This window comes from Cannabis sativa, chromosome 2, assembly GCF_029168945.1.
Source record: "Cannabis sativa cultivar Pink pepper isolate KNU-18-1 chromosome 2, ASM2916894v1, whole genome shotgun sequence".
In the NCBI taxonomy this organism is placed as follows: Eukaryota; Viridiplantae; Streptophyta; class Magnoliopsida; order Rosales; family Cannabaceae; genus Cannabis; species Cannabis sativa.
The window spans coordinates 52,387,863-52,405,017 of NC_083602.1; the positions used below are offsets into that span (position 1 = coordinate 52,387,863).

The 17,155-nt window shown below is 36.0% G+C and overlaps 1 protein-coding gene across 1 annotated transcript; it reads left to right on the forward strand.

Moving 5' to 3' along the window:
- The first annotated feature begins 1,743 nt into the window (after positions 1–1,743).
- On the forward strand, positions 1,744–10,645 carry LOC115719421 (uncharacterized). The gene is made up of 7 exons (XM_030648466.2): positions 1,744–2,438; positions 2,670–2,852; positions 3,032–3,157; positions 3,758–3,919; positions 4,310–4,474; positions 10,008–10,187; positions 10,339–10,645. The coding sequence occupies exons 1-7, from the start codon at positions 2,112–2,114 to the stop codon at positions 10,399–10,401; spliced, it is 1,206 nt and encodes a 401-aa protein (XP_030504326.1). The 5' UTR covers positions 1,744–2,111; the 3' UTR covers positions 10,402–10,645.
- Positions 10,646–17,155: the final 6,510 nt, after the last annotated feature.

The window sequence follows — 17,155 nt, forward strand, 5'->3', positions numbered from 1 at the left end:
ATACCATGTAAAACCCTTTTTTTTTTCTTCCTTTTAACACATAACTTCTCTTTTTCATCTTTCTTTCTCATTTTGTTAACTTTAAAAATAAGTTCTGGTCAGGTCATTACTCGGTTGACCTTAAAAAAATACTATTGTGATTTACTCTTTAATGTGAACATGTGTGGGAAGCATATGTTCTTTGGTAATTTCCTAATAAGAAACCATTTGATTACTAATATAGTGATTAATTGCTGTTTTTTTTTTCTTAAATTTTGGTTAACATTTATTTTAGAATTTTGTTAATTAAATTATATTATACAATAACTAATTAGTTTTCAAAATAAGAAAAATGTATATAAAATAATTGATATATAAAACTTATAGCTTATTATATTACATTGCTACTCATTAGTTTCGAAAAAAAATTTCAAGGTTACCCAAATATATTTTAAATTATAAGTTACCATAATATAACTTAAAAATAATTAATTAATTACTAAGATGTATACAAATAAGTTTTGGAGGTAATTGATATGTAGCTCAGTCTCAAATTATATGATATAAAAATCAATTTTTTAATTAAAAGTTCACTAATTGGTTTCTTATCAACACTATTAGTATCCAAAAAGTTACTTTTCAAAATGCAAGAAAATAAAAAAAAAATAGAAAATGTCAGATACATCAAATTTAGCTGACACGTCGGTTATAATAGTAATGTTATTTTTGTAAATTAGATAAAAAAAAAAGTATATGTTATTGTAAATTTTTCTTAAAAAACTATATATATATATTTTTAAATTTATTTAAATAATTTTAATAAAGTTTATGAATTAACACATGACATTCTTTTTGAGCCATTAAAAGAGTTGTTAAGTGGGTACCAAGTACCAACAAGAGTAGCATAAATACACTATTTGAATATTTTTGCCTTATTTTTAAAATTTAGGTATTTTTTAAGCAACAAAATAAATAAAATAAATATTCATGCCAAAAATTTCATCTTCAACTTTTTTTTTTTTGATAATTATTTCCTCTTCAACTTTAAACCCCAAAAAATGAGGATATGGGATTTTTTTTTTGAACCATATTGGATCTAATTTCCAAATCCACAAAAGAGTATGAACTTTGTTGAATGGGTCAACAAGTTCTAAATCTTGGGATAAAGACACAAATGATTTCTTTTTGAATCTAAAATGGTATTTTCCAAATATTTTTAGGGACTATGATTTATTTTTCTTACAATTTTTTTCTTTAATTACATTTGTACGAAAGTCCATAAAAACAACATATAGACCACATAATATAAATATAAAAAACAATGTGCAGAAAATATAAAATAGGAGAATTACCATATTATCATTTTTTATAATTTTAATCTTTATTTTTACGTGTTGTTCCGATAGTTTTTATATGAATTGTTATGTGGATTTGGACTGTGGTTTAGATTACTCTGTAAATATAAAAAAAGAAAACTTTAAAATGTAAAAATAAAAAAAAAAAAACCCTATCAAATAATATTGTTTTCTTTTTTGAAACGGCTATAAAATAATATTGTTTACACAACATAAAAACAACATTCCATATTTTTTCTTAAAAAAAAAACTTCAAAATAGACACTTTTGTCCTTTTCGAGTAGTACTATTATTACAAATCCTCTAATAAATCGCAAAGAAAAGTTTTGGCCCAGTGTCGGCCCAGCCCAATAGGTTCACAACCTATCCATTTTAAGACCCAATAGCGCTTAAGATGGGCCAGCATTGTCCAGTGGGCTGGTCGTATAGGAAAGAAATATGTCGTAAACCAGATTTGAATCCCTCTGATTGGGAGAGAGAGAGTAACATGGGCGTTGACAAGGAGGAGAAAGAGGAGAGAGAAGCTGAAGAAGAAGAAGAAGACGAAGACAAAGACGCAGAGATTTCCCTCTGAATTCGCCAACGCTCAATCTCCGATAGGGTTTCTCTATCCATTATTTAATTCTGGTTTCGGGGGTTGGTGAATTAGGGCATCATTTCCATTGGGGATTGATTCTCTCTCTCTCTCTCTGTCTCTCCGGAATTTAGAGAATTTGAATTTTCTTGAATCCCATTTCTATACTCTATCTATGTTATATAGAGATTGAGCTTAAAGAAATGGCGTACAGAAGGAAGCAACAGCAGGGATTTTCTAGGCCTTTAGCCACAAGCGTTGATGAACATAATGGAAATTATTTGCATCCACCGCCTTCTTCGGTTTTTGGTGATGATGGGTATTCGTCTTCCTCATCGTCCTCGTCTTCTCTTGCTGCAAAAGCAATAAGAGCTTCTTCAGCCTATCGAGACTCGTCTCTTTCCTCCGCTTATGCTGGCGGTGGCGTTGGCCGTGGGATAAATTCCTCAACAACAACAACTTCAACTTCCTCTGCTTCACGATATCCCAATCCTACTGTACCAACCTCTTCTTCCTCGTCCTTCCCGAAGGTAATATTTCTCTTCTGCTGTTGAATTTCTTAATAGTTTTAATTGACAATGATCATAACTCAAGACATATACCTTTTCACCAATGTTATGACTCACATTGCATTTCAATACTTATTTTCTCCTTGTTTCTTAGTTCTTGCAGAGAAAATGTACTTAGTTTCCTCCTTGAAGTCATTGGTAATTCATACTATTTCTTTTTTGTTCGTGTTGTTGTGGTATTTGTGGATGTAGGAATCGAAGCCTTATGAGTACACATCAATGAAAAATTTAAACGAATCCAAACATAGCTTTTGGGGTGCTTTGGCGAGAAAAGCTAAATCCATTCTTGATGATGATAATGAACCTCAACAGTTAGATTCACCTCGAAGAACGCACGCCCAAGTACCAACTACAGCTACAGCTATGAGAGGGAGGGTAAGACAATACTGACTCTTTGAGCAAAAAAGGATAATCTTTTGAAAAGGCTTTGTTTGGGGGAGGGCATTAGTTACTTCCGAAATAATTTTGCTGAAATAGTTTATGCTAAATAGTCAGATAAGTGATAGTGTTGACTCATAAGATCTGATGCTTTTGTTTAATTCCCCATTATTCAGTACCATGGCACAGAGCAGACAAGAGAGAGCCTTCCAAAAACAGAAAATCCAGCATTGCAGAAGGGATTAAATGCACTCACGTCATCCATCAATTATATTGGTGGCACCATTGGGAATGCCTTGGAGGTCAGCTTTCTCCCATAACATTTTATTAGTAACCTAAAAGTTTCATATGGTTTTTTGGGTAGTTGAGTTGTTGCAGAAATTTTCTTGCTGTACCACTGTAATGTATCTGCTAAACCAGTAGGATTTTTGTATTCCCATAAATTGCGTCTGTCTGCTCTATACTTCTATGTTTTAATATATTAGCTTTTGCGTTTACTTTTTTGGAAGTATATTTTGAAATCCTTTAGGCTATACATGTGTCTTTCTTGTTAGCTAATATGAGGGAATATGGAAATAAGAAATTTGTTTGAGACGAGGAAACAATGACATATGCTTCTTTGCAACTCTTTCATAGAAGAAGCAATGTAGGCTTGAATTTCTCTGGAAGCTCTTCTGAATGCTAAAAATTCTTGTAATATCAAAAAAAAAAAAAAAGGTCCAAGTTGGTTTTTGATGCCATATATCTAAATTCATGCTAGTCAGGTCACATATATTTGTATCTTTCTCCAATAAATCATTTTGTATTTACATGTTTGTCTCTATGTTGAGAAGCTGTAAAGCATGCTAATATAATTACAAATGTTATAAGGCTTTTTGTCATCCCTTTTCTATGTTTTCCAGGAGGGAATTACCATTGTGGAGAACCGAACTGCTGGCATTGTTCAAGAAACTCGTAACCATATAAGAAAAAAGTCAGGCACTTCTGCGGTGCAAAACCCAGCACAGAACTCGCAATCCCAGACGCAAGCTGACTTAGAACTTCAATTGAAGGCATCTCGCGACGTAAGGTGGCAACTGTGTATAACTAGTTCATATAGTAAAGCATCTGCATGTTGGTCCCTTGTCATGTTCTTTTGCTAGAATATGAGTGATTTGGGATTGTTTTATTCAGACACAGTTAGTATCATATTAATTCTGACACACTTACTATATCCATCTGTATTAATATACTTGGCACATCTGGTCAATGTGACGTCTTAAATGATTCTGGGCTTGATTGGCTGCAGTATGGGCCATTTAGCTTGGTCCAAGAGGAAATAGGTTTCAGCGGAGGAGTTCGAGATCTGGTGTTGTAGAATGAGGATTTACCTTCATCCTACCCTATCTTATTTGATTAGATGTCTTGACTCTTGAGTAACGAAACAGATGATTGCATTTTGGTTGACACTACAGGTTGCAATGGCTATGGCAGCGAAAGCAAAACTTCTTCTTCGAGAGTTGAAGACTGTTAAAGCTGATTTTGCTTTTGCAAAGGAGCGATGTGCTCAACTAGAGGAAGAAAATAAAATCCTGCGGGAGAATTGTGAAAGGGGAGATAACCCAGAAGATGATGACTTGGTACTATCTCTTTGCTTTGTTTTCATCCCTTAAGTTCATTCTCTTTTTTAATTTTCTTTTGGGCCAGCAACACTGAAGGAGTTATGGAATTAATTTTTCATTCCTTTGGAAAGTAGACCATTTGAAAGTGATTTATTTAGAAAATTATTTTTTTCTACTATGCTTGACCACGCTCAACATCACACTAGACTACACTAGGTTTTTATGCTGAAATGGCAGTATAGTTCAGTTTTATGATATATTTTCTTGGGTATATGTCCATCAGCAATGTGTTTTAGGTTCTAATTACATTTCAGTCTCCCAATTGCTTTCACTCCTTCACATTTTGAATTAGTTGCAGAGTCTATTTGGAGTAGATATTATGTTTTTGTTTGTGCCATCACAAAATATCTGCTTATGTATTTTGCTGGCTTCAGCATAACAATTAGCATTTTAGATTTAACCAACTCTTATTTTACAAGCTTCATGCAATCAAGCTACAACATCCATGTTAGATATTAGGTGTATATTAGCTGTAAGAGAGTTAGATATTTAGTAGATATTTAGTAGATATTTAGTCTCCTAACTCTGTATATAAATATGTATTATTCTATGAAATCAACACACAATTTGAATCACTATTTTCTACATGGTATCAGAGCATTGTGATTCAAAATTCGAAATTCGAAATTAGGGTTCTGAAAAAAAAAAAAAAATTTTAGGGTTTGAGTTTAGGGTTGTTTTCGAAAATCCTATTTGGAGTGAACATCTTTTCTCACCGCCCACATAGGAGGACTGCCCAGCCGCCGATCTACAAACCCCCGAAGTCCGGTCGCCGGATTCCTCGCGCGTGGGGCTCACGCGCCGCCTGAAGCTTCTGCGCGTGGGGCTCACGCGCCGGCGCGTGGAGGCGCGTGTGACGGCGCCTTCGACGGCGTTCTGTTGCCGATTCTTCACTGGGTTCTTCTAAGCCCACTCGCATCTGTTCTAGGTTGTAATTCGGTATTTGTTTGTCTTCTTCGTGTTTGGGTGTTCATTCCTTGGTGTTCTTTTGTTCTTTTTCTCTGTCCTTTGTGTTTGTTTTTGAGATTATGGCAGAGATAACATTAGATTCAAAATCAGTTGTTGTTTCTGATGTTGTTCCCGTGATGTCTAAAATCACGGATCATAAGTTGATTGGTTCGAATTATTTGGAATGGAGTAAGACGATTCGACTGTATTTGAGGAGTATTGACAAAGATGATCACTTGACTGACGATCCTCCTGAAGAAACAAACGATTCAAGGAAAATATGGCTCCGTGAGGATGCTCGCTTGTTCCTTCAAATTCGAAATTCTATCGATAATGAGGTAATTAGTTTGATTAATCATTGTGAATTGGTTAAAGAACTAATGGGTTACTTGGAGTTTTTGTATTCTGGCAAAGACAACATATCTCGCATATATGATGTTTGCAAAGCTTTTTATCGCGCGGAGAAACAAGATAAGTCTCTTATGAATTATTTTATGGCTTTCAAGAAAACATATGAAGAACTTAATGTGCTATTACCGTTTAGTCCTGATGTAAAAGTTCAACACCGCCAACGAGAACAAGATGGCTATTATGAGTTTTCTTGCAGACTCTCATCTGAATTTGACTCTGCAAAGTCACAAGTTCTCTCTGGTTCTGATGTCTCCTCTTTACAAGATGTGTTTACTCGTGTTCTTCGCACAGAGACTACCTCTTCAACTCCTCTGAATAGCGCCTTGGTGAGTCGTAATAATTTCGCACCGAAAGAAACTCTACTCCAAGTGGATTTAAAGGAGGTAATTCACAAGGACCCGATAACCGCACACCAAATTCCGGGAGCATCATGTGCAATTATTGTAAGAAACCAGCCACACCAAGTTTGAGTGTAGGAAGTTACAATTTAAGAATCGACAACAACACTCGCCAATATTGCAAGCACTAAAGTGATGCATCCGACAAATCGGTCCTTATTTCGCCGATGAATTTGCCAAGTTCTCAAGGTATCGTGAAACACTTAAGTCTTCATCTTCTTCGTCATCGCGATTGCCGAATCAGTAACTCTAATGCATGCCTTCTTTCCAAATCCTCAAAATGGGTCATTGATTCTGGTGCCACGTATCATATGACAGTAATTCCCGTCTCTTTTCCACTTTTCAGTCTCATAGTCCCACTTCTGTTGTCACCTTAGCTGATGGGTCAACAGCTTCTGTTCTTGGATCTGGCACTATTGTTCCTACACCTATGCTATCTTTGTCATCAGTCTTACATTTACCTGATTTGTCCTTTAATTTGCTTTCTGTTAGTCAACTCACTCGTAATCTAAATTGTTGCATCTCATTCTTTCCTGATCATTGTTTGTTTCAGGATCTTGTGACGAAGAAGATTATTGGTAAAGGACATGAATCTGGTGGCTTGTATGTTCTTGACCCACTTCCGCCAACCTCTATTGCTTGTTCGAGTGTTGCTTCCGCTTTTGAGGCTCATTGTCGTTTAGGTCATCCATCCCTTCCTTTGCTCAAGAAACCGTGTCCCCAATATAGTAGTTTATCTTCGTTAGATTGTGAGTCATGTCGGCTTGCCAAACATCATCGTGTTAGTTCGAGTCCACGTGTCAATAAACGTGCTAGTGTTCCTTTTGAGTTAGTTCATTCTGATGTTTGGGGTCCTTCTCCTATTTTGTCTCAACCTGGATTCAGGTATTTTGTTACTTTTGTGGATGATTATTCTCGTGTAACTTGGTTATATTTAATGAAAAATCGTTCTGAGTTGTTTTCTATATTCTGTGCTTTTTGTGCTGAGATTCAAACTCAATTTAATGTATCTATTCGTACTTTGAGAAGTGATAATGCCAAAGAGTACATGTCTCGCTCAATTTCAATCTTATATGACCTCTAATGGCATGCTTCATGAAACTTCGTGTTGATACGCACCTCGTAATGGTGTTGCAGAACGTAAAAACAGACATCTTCTTGAAACTGCACGTGCTCTCTTGTTTCAAATGAAAGTCCCTAAACCTTTTTGGGCCGATGCAGTTTCCACGGCATGCTTTCTTATTAATCGCATGCCATCCTCTGTTCTTAATGGTGCAATTCCATTTAAAATTCTTTTTCCTAATAAGTCATTATTTCCAGTTGCTCCGCGAGTGTTTGGTAGTGTTTGTTTTGCTCGCGATGTCCGTCCATCTGTCACCAAATTAGACCCTAAGGCACTAAAGTGTGTCTTTCTTGGTTATTCTCGTCTTCAGAAAGGGTATAGGTGTTATTGTCCTGATCTCAACAAATATCTTGTTTCTATTGATGTTACTTTTGTAGAAAATACATCTTATTTTTCATCTTCCACTACTTCTACTAGTCAGGGGGAGGATGATGATTTGTTGGTTTATTCCTGTCACATCCTATGCGCCCGCTACATGTTCGCGGGTCTCTAGTTCCTTCACCCGCCTCGGCCGTCACCCCCACGTTCTACACCTCCACCACCTCCACCACCTCTACCACCTCCACCACTCCCTCGGCCTCCTATAAGTGTACACCGTGCGCCCCCTCCTCCACCTCCCGTTTCATGTCCCGCACCCGCATCTTCATCATCAGATCCGGAAATCTCATATGATCTTCCCATTGCACTACGTAAAGGTAAACGCCAATGTACTTTTCCTATTACTTCTTTTGTGTCTTATAATCATCTCTCCTCTTCTTCTTGTTCTTTTATTGCTTCTCTTGATTCTATCACTATTCCTAAAACTCGCTCGAGAAGCGATGTCTCATCCCGGTTGGCTTGCCGCAATGATAGACGAGATGAATGCTGTGGTTGCGAATGGTACTTGGGTCTTGGTTGATTTACCTTCCGAAAACAGTCATCGGGTGTAAATGGGTGTTCACTAAATTCAATCCGGACGGCACGCTTGCTCGCTTAAAGGCCCGTCTTGTTGCCAAGGGTTATGCTCAAACCTATGGAGTGGACTATTGTGATACTTTTTCTCCTGTTGCTAAACTCACATCCGTTCGACCGTTCATTTCCATGGCAAATACTCATCATTGGCCTTTGCATCACTTGATATTAAAAATGCTTTTCTTCATGGAGATCTTGAGGAAGAAGTATATATGGAGCAACCTCCCGGGTTTGTTGCTCGTGGGGAGTTAGGGCGAGTTTGTCATCTTCGCAAATCTTTATATGGATTGAAACAAAGCCCTCGTGCTTGGTTTGGTAAATTTAGTCGTCGTTGAGAAGTTTGGTTTGTTGAAAAGTAAGTCGATCATTCGTGTTTTATAAAAGATCAACTCGTTGGTATCATTTTGTTAGTGGTGTATGTTGATGACATCGTTATTACCGGAAGTGATACCGAAGGCATCTCATCCCTTAAGTCTTTCATTCACACCCGCTTAACACGAAAGATTTAGGGGAGCTCAAGTATTTCTTGGGGATTGAAGTTACTCGGAGTAAACAAGGTATTCTTCTGTCTCAAAGAAAGTATGTACTTGATTTGCTAACTGAGACAGGGAAATTGGGATCAAAACCCTGCAATGCTCCAATGAATCCAGCTGTGCATCTTACACGTGATGGGAAACCATTTGAAGATCCTGAGAAATATCGCAGGTTAGTTGGAAAGTTGAATTATTTAACTGTGACTCGTCCGTATATTGCATTCCCTGTTAGTGTTGTCGCCGTTCATGTCTTCTCCAACAATTCATCATTGGGCGCATTAGAACAAATTTTATGTTATTTAAAAGGAGCACCAGACGAGGTATAGTTTACAAGGATCATGGACATACCCGTTGAGTGTTTTTCTCGATGCGTATCAAGGTGCTCCAAGGTAGATAGACGATCCACTTCGGGATATTGTGTATTTGTTGGGGGCAATCTGGTCTCTTGGAAGAGTAAGAAACAAAATGTTGTATCTAGATCCAAGGTCGAATCGTAATATAGAGCTATGGCCCAGTCTGTGTGTGAGGTAATATGGATTTATCAGCTTTTGACTGAATTTGGGTTTAAGACTTCTATTCCAGCAAAATTATGGTGTGATAATCAAGCTGCTCTTCATATTGCCTCGAATCCCGTATTCCACGAGCGAACTAAGCACATTGAGATTGATTGTCATTTTGTTCGTGAGAAAATTCAACAAGGTCTGATCTCCACAGGATATGTGAAGACCGGAGAACAACTAGGAGATATTTTTACAAAGGCTTTGAATGGGGTGCGGGTTGATTATCTTTGTAACAAGCTGGGCATGATTAACATCTATGCTCCAGCTTGAGGGGGAGTGTTAGATATTAGGTGTATATTAGCTGTAAGAGAGTTAGATATTTAGTAGATATTTAGTAGATATTTAGTCTCCTAACTCTGTATATAAATATGTATTATTCTATGAAATCAACACACAATTTGAATCACTATTTTCTACAGAACCAAGAAAGTTTACAAGCTTAGTTGCTAAACATCCTTACCCTTAGCGATGTGTTTGGTTTTCAGTAGTGGGAAGTGTTAACCTTAGTGAACATATTTCTCTTGTGTAAAGATGTCTCTAATTCTGATGCTTGTGTTTCAATCTCAGATACGCCTTCAACTCGAGTCTCTTCTGGCAGAGAAAGCAAGGTTGGCACATGAAAACTCAATTTATGCACGCGAAAATCGTTTTCTGAGGGAAGTTGTAGAGTACCATCAACTTACTATGCAGGATGTTGTGTACTTGGACGAGGGTACTGAAGAAGTTACAGAAGTTTACCCCATCAAGGTATACCTTCCAGTCTATTTTCTGTTTCCCATACCAGCATATCACAATACCAGTCATAGTCATAAATATATCTGTTATGAGCATATAATATTACCTCCAATAGTATATGAAGTGCCATAACCTCTTTTTCTCAACACTGTATACAACGCAGGTAATTCCGGGTAATGCCTCGCCATCTCGAGAAATCAGAGGGGTCTCCTATAGAACCCAATAAGGTTCTGGCTTGCTGGCTACTGTTGCCATAGGATAATTGAAGAGAAATTCAAATGCTTCTTATTGAATGGCAATTCCCATATATTTTATATAATAGTTTTGAGGAAAGTCTCCAACTGTGTCCACATATTGTTAAATTCGCATTTTTTTCTTTTATGGTCAGTCATTTCTAAAAATTGGCTGATTGTGTAAAATATAAATCCCATCAAGTCATAAAATTTAATTCATTTGACTCTGTTACTTAACTTGCTGTGCTTAATTTTGTGAGATTATTACTTGGGACAATATGGTGGAGGGACAGCAACAACGACGAAGCTAGAAATTTATTTGTCGTATCTCAATATATTCTTTTTTTTGCCTGCAATATAATTTTAATTTTAAGGCATAAATAATTTTTCTATCAAAAAATAATTGTTTCCTTAGTATTTTCCTTTGAATAGAATTACTAAATTACTTTTACAAATTTATTTATATTTTTGTGTGCAGAGTCAATACACTGAGGAATTTTTTTCAACCAAAAAATCTTATAGTACATATCTTGTTAATTCATGTGCCCTAGTATTATCATTTTATATCACACTCAGTCAGAGAGATAACAAAAATCTAATAAATCTAATAATATAATCTCTTTGAGAGACACCCTCAGATTGAGAATTAACTGGAATGACAACAATTTTAGCATCGCTCTTTACAAAGAAAACAAAAAAAATCTAATTGTAAATACCATTTTAAAGTATACAAAATTGCCAACGCTTCGATCTCTTCAAGGAAGAAAAAATCAGCTAAGGATTTAGCAAAACATCTTAACAGAAAGCCATCAAAATCATGAACTAAAGCCTCAAAACCAATAGTACTTTTTTCACAACAAATAGCAACATCTACATTTAACTTTAACAATCCAACATGAGGTGCTATCCAATGAATAACTCGTGGGGGGAGAGAAATCTTAATTGTTTGCTTTTGTGATTTTTGTGCCTGAGGCCAACTATCATAATATTGAAATGCCAACTCAAAATCGTTGAAGCATTCCTAATTGGAGTGTCATGTTTTTCTTTGTTACGTTCAGTCCAATGTGGCGAAAACACTGACAAGAGATAATTAAAAATGTGGGATATTGGCAGCTAAACCATCTGAACTTTAAATTTTTTAACACTTAACCACAAAAATCGATTTTTTGGGGGTAAAACCAACTAAACTCCCATTATGTTTTGCTTTGTACCCCTCTGTCCAAAAATTACAGTTAAGTACCACGGTGGATTGTTCACGTGGCAAATTTTTAGTGGTCCACGTAATATTAATTTTAAAAAATAATTTAAAAAATTATAAAAATAAATAAATTATAAGAAAAATATTTATTTATTTCTTATAAATATTTAAAGAAATTATAAAAAAAAATAGAATTTTTTTTCTCTTTTTCTTCTTCTTTCTTCTTCTTTTTCTGCTGAACCAAAGCACCACCAGAGTCGAGCCGAAGCACCCAGAGCCTCTCTTTCTCTTTCTCTTTCTCGTCTCTTCTCTCTCTCTCTCTCTCTCTCTCTCTCTCTCTCTCTCTCTCTCTCTCTCTCTCTCTCTCTCTCTCTCTCTTCGTGGCGGTCACCGAAGGTCCCTCTCTTCGTGGTGGTCGCTGGGGTTGGTTGAGAGATTGGGGACAGGAGGAGGTCAGGGTTTTGGGTTTCGGGGCATGGGGATTTCGATTTTGTGGTCTCCTGGTCCGTTGGTGGCTCCGACACCGCACAAGAAAAGAAAGGGGGGGTTGGGGTTTTCGCCGGCATTAGGGTTTGCTAGGGTTTTTTAGTGAAGAAGAAGAAGAAAAGAAAAAGGAAAGGAAAAAAAAGAAAGAAAAGAAAAAAAAAATAAAAGAAAATAATTTTTTATAATTTATTTATTTTATAATTTTTAAATTATTTTTTATAATTATTTATTAAAATTAATATTACGTGGACCACTAAAAATTTGACACGTGTAAAGTGTGTACACGTGGACAGTCGATCGTGATACTTAACTGTGATTTTTAAACGGAGGGGTACAGAGCAAAACAGAATGAGAGTTTTGGTAGTTTTGCCCCCGAAAAATCGATTTTTGTGGTTAAGTGTTAAAAAATTTAAAGTTTAGGTAGTTTAGCCGCCAATATCCCTAAAAATGTCGATGATCTTCCAAGAGAGACTAGGCTTAACAAAATTCTAAAAATTTGAAAGCTTCCGAATTTGAATTGAGAGAGCACAAAAGAAAATAGCATGTAGGGCATCATCAAACTCCCAAGCACAATGAAAGCAACTTCCAAAAATCGGAACATGATGAGCTAAAAGCGTAGAGCCAGTAGGAAGAATACCGTGATACGTACACACGCCAAGCGAAGACCTTAATTTTTTGGGAAATTTTTAGAGACCACAAAGCATGTCACCTCTTTGCTAAAGAAATTGACGAAGAAGAATTTAGACTGGGGATAGAGTTCATTCTAGGGAATATCCACTCTTGACTGTGTAGACTCCATTTTCTTCATAATGTCACATGACATGTATACAAAAATGATTTTAATATGTCAAAAATGAAATGATAAATCATAATAAAGAATATATTCATTGAATAAAACAATTATAGAAAAAACTCATGATCTGAAAATACAGATACTAGGAGTAGAATTAGAACATTCAAATTAAGTAATCTATTTAGATTCCACTCCTACATACACCTTTGTAGGAATTTTTATTGTTTTAACCCTACACCAACAAAACACTAATTATCATTATCCAAGTTCAATCTTGACCTTTCCTTTGTCTAAATGTTTCTAGAACAAAAATGGTAATACAAGTACAATACGACCACAATACAAGTGTCGTTTAATCCAAGAGCAAAGAGACTTTCAAGAAAAGTCTAGAAACCGTAATTCAGCAAACACAACACACACAAACACATTCGCACAGAGAGTCGAAACCCTAGCAGAGCAAGTTCTTGAGAAGATCCTGCTCGATCCTATGTTAGAATCCTAGGATCTTACTCACACACACACACACACAGAAATTAATAGAATGAAAATCAAAGAGAGAAAAGGAGAGAAAACACCAAGAATTATATTAGAGTTCACCCCAAAAATTAGGGCTACATCTCTGTCAAACTTATCTCAGAAATTTGGCTTGAGATCCACTATCAACAATGGTGATTTACAACTTGTGGAGCATCCTGTCACAAGATTTGATCAGGTAAGGCTAGATTGCTTCACTTTCACAATTTTTGCTTTTTCTTCTCTTTTCAACTACTCGATCTAACTTTATTTTTCTCTTTGTGCTTGTACATCCTTCCTTCAAATCCTCCTCACCACGAGAGTTTTAGTCTCTGTCTAGAACCTTTCTCTCTGGATCTTGGAGCTGAAGTTTCAACCAAGGTTTTCTTTCTTTCTCTTTTTTTGTACTGTACTTTTCTACTGTTTGTATCTTAATTATAGAGTAGTGTAGTTTGTTGATCAAGCTGGAAGTTAGTTACAAAACAGTTGTAACTAACTTTTGGTTCTGGTCTTGTAGAGGCAAAGCCACTTAGGATGAATCTTGTTTTCTGTTATTTGTTGTTATATGCTGATGTGGATGAATGTATAAGGATTGGTTATAAGTGGAATTTACTCAAAAATTTATTCCTGAATTCCTCTTATAACCTGTTTTGATGTAATGTTTATTTATCTCTGATATTCCTAGCTTGATAGGTCCTACTCTTAGTCTCTAGGGTCGATTCTTAATAAGTTCATACAATGTATGAACTTATTAAGAGTCACAGTTTTTGTACCCATGTCTGCTGGGTTATCTTCAGTAGGCACCTTTTCCACTTCTACTTCACCTTGATTCACTTTATCTCGTATAAAGTGGTATTTGATCTCAATGTGTTTTGTTTTGTCGTGAAACATAGGATATTTTAATAGAAATATGCAGCTTCGACTGTCTGAGTATACTGTAGGTATCCCTTTAAGCAGGGTCGGCCCTAAAATGTAGTGGGCTATAGGGTAAAAATTATTTTTTGGGCCCTTATTTAGAAAAAAAATGGTATTTTTCAAAATCAGCAAAAAAATTGTGTAATTTTAAAAGGGCAAAATTTTTTTTTGGGCCCCTGGACTAGGTGGGCCCTAGGCACAGGCCTAGCCCGCCTATGCCCAGGGCCGGCCCTGCCTTTAAGTAGCTTAAGTTTAGTCATTAGCCCTTTTAGCCAAATAGATTCCTTGATAGCTTCTGTTGTGGCAACATTTCAACTTTTGTTGTTGATAGTGCCACAACAGACCCTCTATTATAGTACTTTGCATTTTGTCTCTTATAGACCAGACCTACTTTAGTTGTCCTAAGTAAGTATCTGAACACCCATTTCATGGCCAACCAATGAACTTTTCCTGGATTTTCCATGTATTTACTAAGCACACTCATAGCATAACCTAGATTAGGTCTTGTGCTTACCATAAGATACATGACAGACCCCACTGCATTTGAATAGGGTATATCTTTCATAGCTTCAACTTTTTTTCTGTTTTAAGGCATTATTCTTTAGGTAGAGTATACTGGCTGGTTATAGGTTGCTTAATAGCTTTGACATCCTTCATAGAAAATTTGTCTAAGATTTTCTCAATGTAATCCTCCTGCCTAATTATGAACGTCCCTTTATCTCCGTCTCTTAAGATAGATATTCCAAGGATCTTGGTGGCATTACCAAGATCTTTCATTTCAAATTCTGTTTTGAGTAGATTTTTGACCATGCCAACCTTAGATCTTTCTTGGCTTATAATAAGCATGTCATCTACATACAATAGTAGGTAGATGACATCTTTTATAGAGCTTCCCTTGTAGTATAGACAAGTGTCATTATAACTCATGTTGAATTAATGCTTTATCATAAAAGCATCAAACTTTCTATTCCATTGTTTGGGGGCCTGTTTGAGTCCATATAGAGACTTAATTAGCTTACAGACCATTTCTTCTTTGCCTTTAACTTCAAAACCTTTAGGCTGCTCTATATAGATTTCTTCCTCTAGATCTCCATGTAAGAAAGCAGTTGTAACATCCATTTGGTAAATCTCCATATCAAACTGGTTTGCTATGGATAACATGATTCTAATAGTCTTGTACTTAGCAACTGGTGAGAATATTTCCATATAATCTATGCCTTCTTTCTGTGAAACCCTTTGCTACCAGCCTAGCCTTAATCCTTGTAGATTTCCCTTTAGATCTGCCTTCTTTATGCTTGTAGACCCATTTTCAAGCTATTATTCTCTTCCCCTTAGGTCTTAAAACCATCATCCAGGTCTTGTTCTTCCTAAGTGACACCATCTCTTCATCCATTGCCTTGAACCATTTCTTAGCATTAGGTCTTTCCATTGCTTCCTCATATGTTTGAGGTTCTGAGTTGATTGACTCCATAGCTGTCATAAATGCATAAGCTATATCTTCATTCCAGATATTAAAACTGTATTTGGGATTAGGTTTTGATGTTATCTTCTCTCTATCTCTGGTCAATTGGTAGTCATCTAGAGCCCCTGTTTGTTGTGTCTTTTGTCTTCTCTTCTTGTTGTCCTTCTATTTGAGCCTCCTCTCTGTTAGTATTTTCTGTGTGTTCCACCTGAACCTGATCTGGTTCAGGTTCTCCTCCTGCTGGTTCCACCTAATTGACATCAAATTCTTCTTGATCCTCTAATCTTCATAGGATGGATCAAACTGTATGATTCCTGCTGGGTTAGTATCTGATGTACCTGCAGGGTTAGTTTTAAGTAAACATGGAAATTTATTTTCCTTGAATATAACATCTCTGCTGATAATAGTCTTAAAATCCCCCTTTTCCCTTAACCAGATTCTATACCCTTTTACCCCTTCAGGATATCTCAGAAAAATTCTTTTTATAGCTTTAAGTTCTGGTTTACCAATACTTTGGTGCACATAAGCACTACAACCAAACACCCTTAGATTTGACAGGTCAGGTGGTTTACCAGACCACCTTTCCTCAGGTATTTTAAATTCAATAACATTGGAAGGACATCTGTTTATCAGATAGGTAGATGTCATAACAGCTTCACCCCAAAAACCATGAGACAGTCCAGATTGTATCAATATACACCTGGTCTTGTTTAGAATGGTTCTATTCATTCTTTCAGCTGCACAATTCTGTTGTGGTGTTAGCCTAACAGTCTTGTGCCTTTGTATTTCTGTTTCTCTGCAAAACATATCAAATTCATTGTTACAAAATTCTAGACCATTATCTGTCCTTAGGTTTTTGATTTTTATGTTAGTAAGATTTTCAACAAGTGTTTTCCAGTGTTTAAATCTTTGAAAAGTATCATTTTTATTCTTAAGTAGAAACACCCATACTTTCCTAGAAAAATCATCAACAATTGACATAAAATAAGTGTTACCTCCATGAGTAGGTATTTTTTTCAGGGCCCCATAAAAAGTGTATATAATCTAGTATAACTTTAGATTTATGTGTACCTATTTTGAACTTCAATCTGTGATGTTTTCTAAGTATGCAATGCTCACAGAATTCCACTTTGCTTACTCTATCTTTCCCAACAATTGTTGCTCATTAACAATCTGTATTCCTTTCTCTGTTATGTGCTCAAGTCTATTATGCCATAGTATTGCTTTAACATCTTTTGGACTTTGCAATATGTTGTTTTGTCCAACTGTGTTGTTGCTTCTAGCTATAAGTTCTCCTATCATGTAGTACATACCTTCCTTCTTGACTCCTTTGATGACTGTCATTGACCCCTTGCAAATCTTTATTTGTCCATCCTTGAT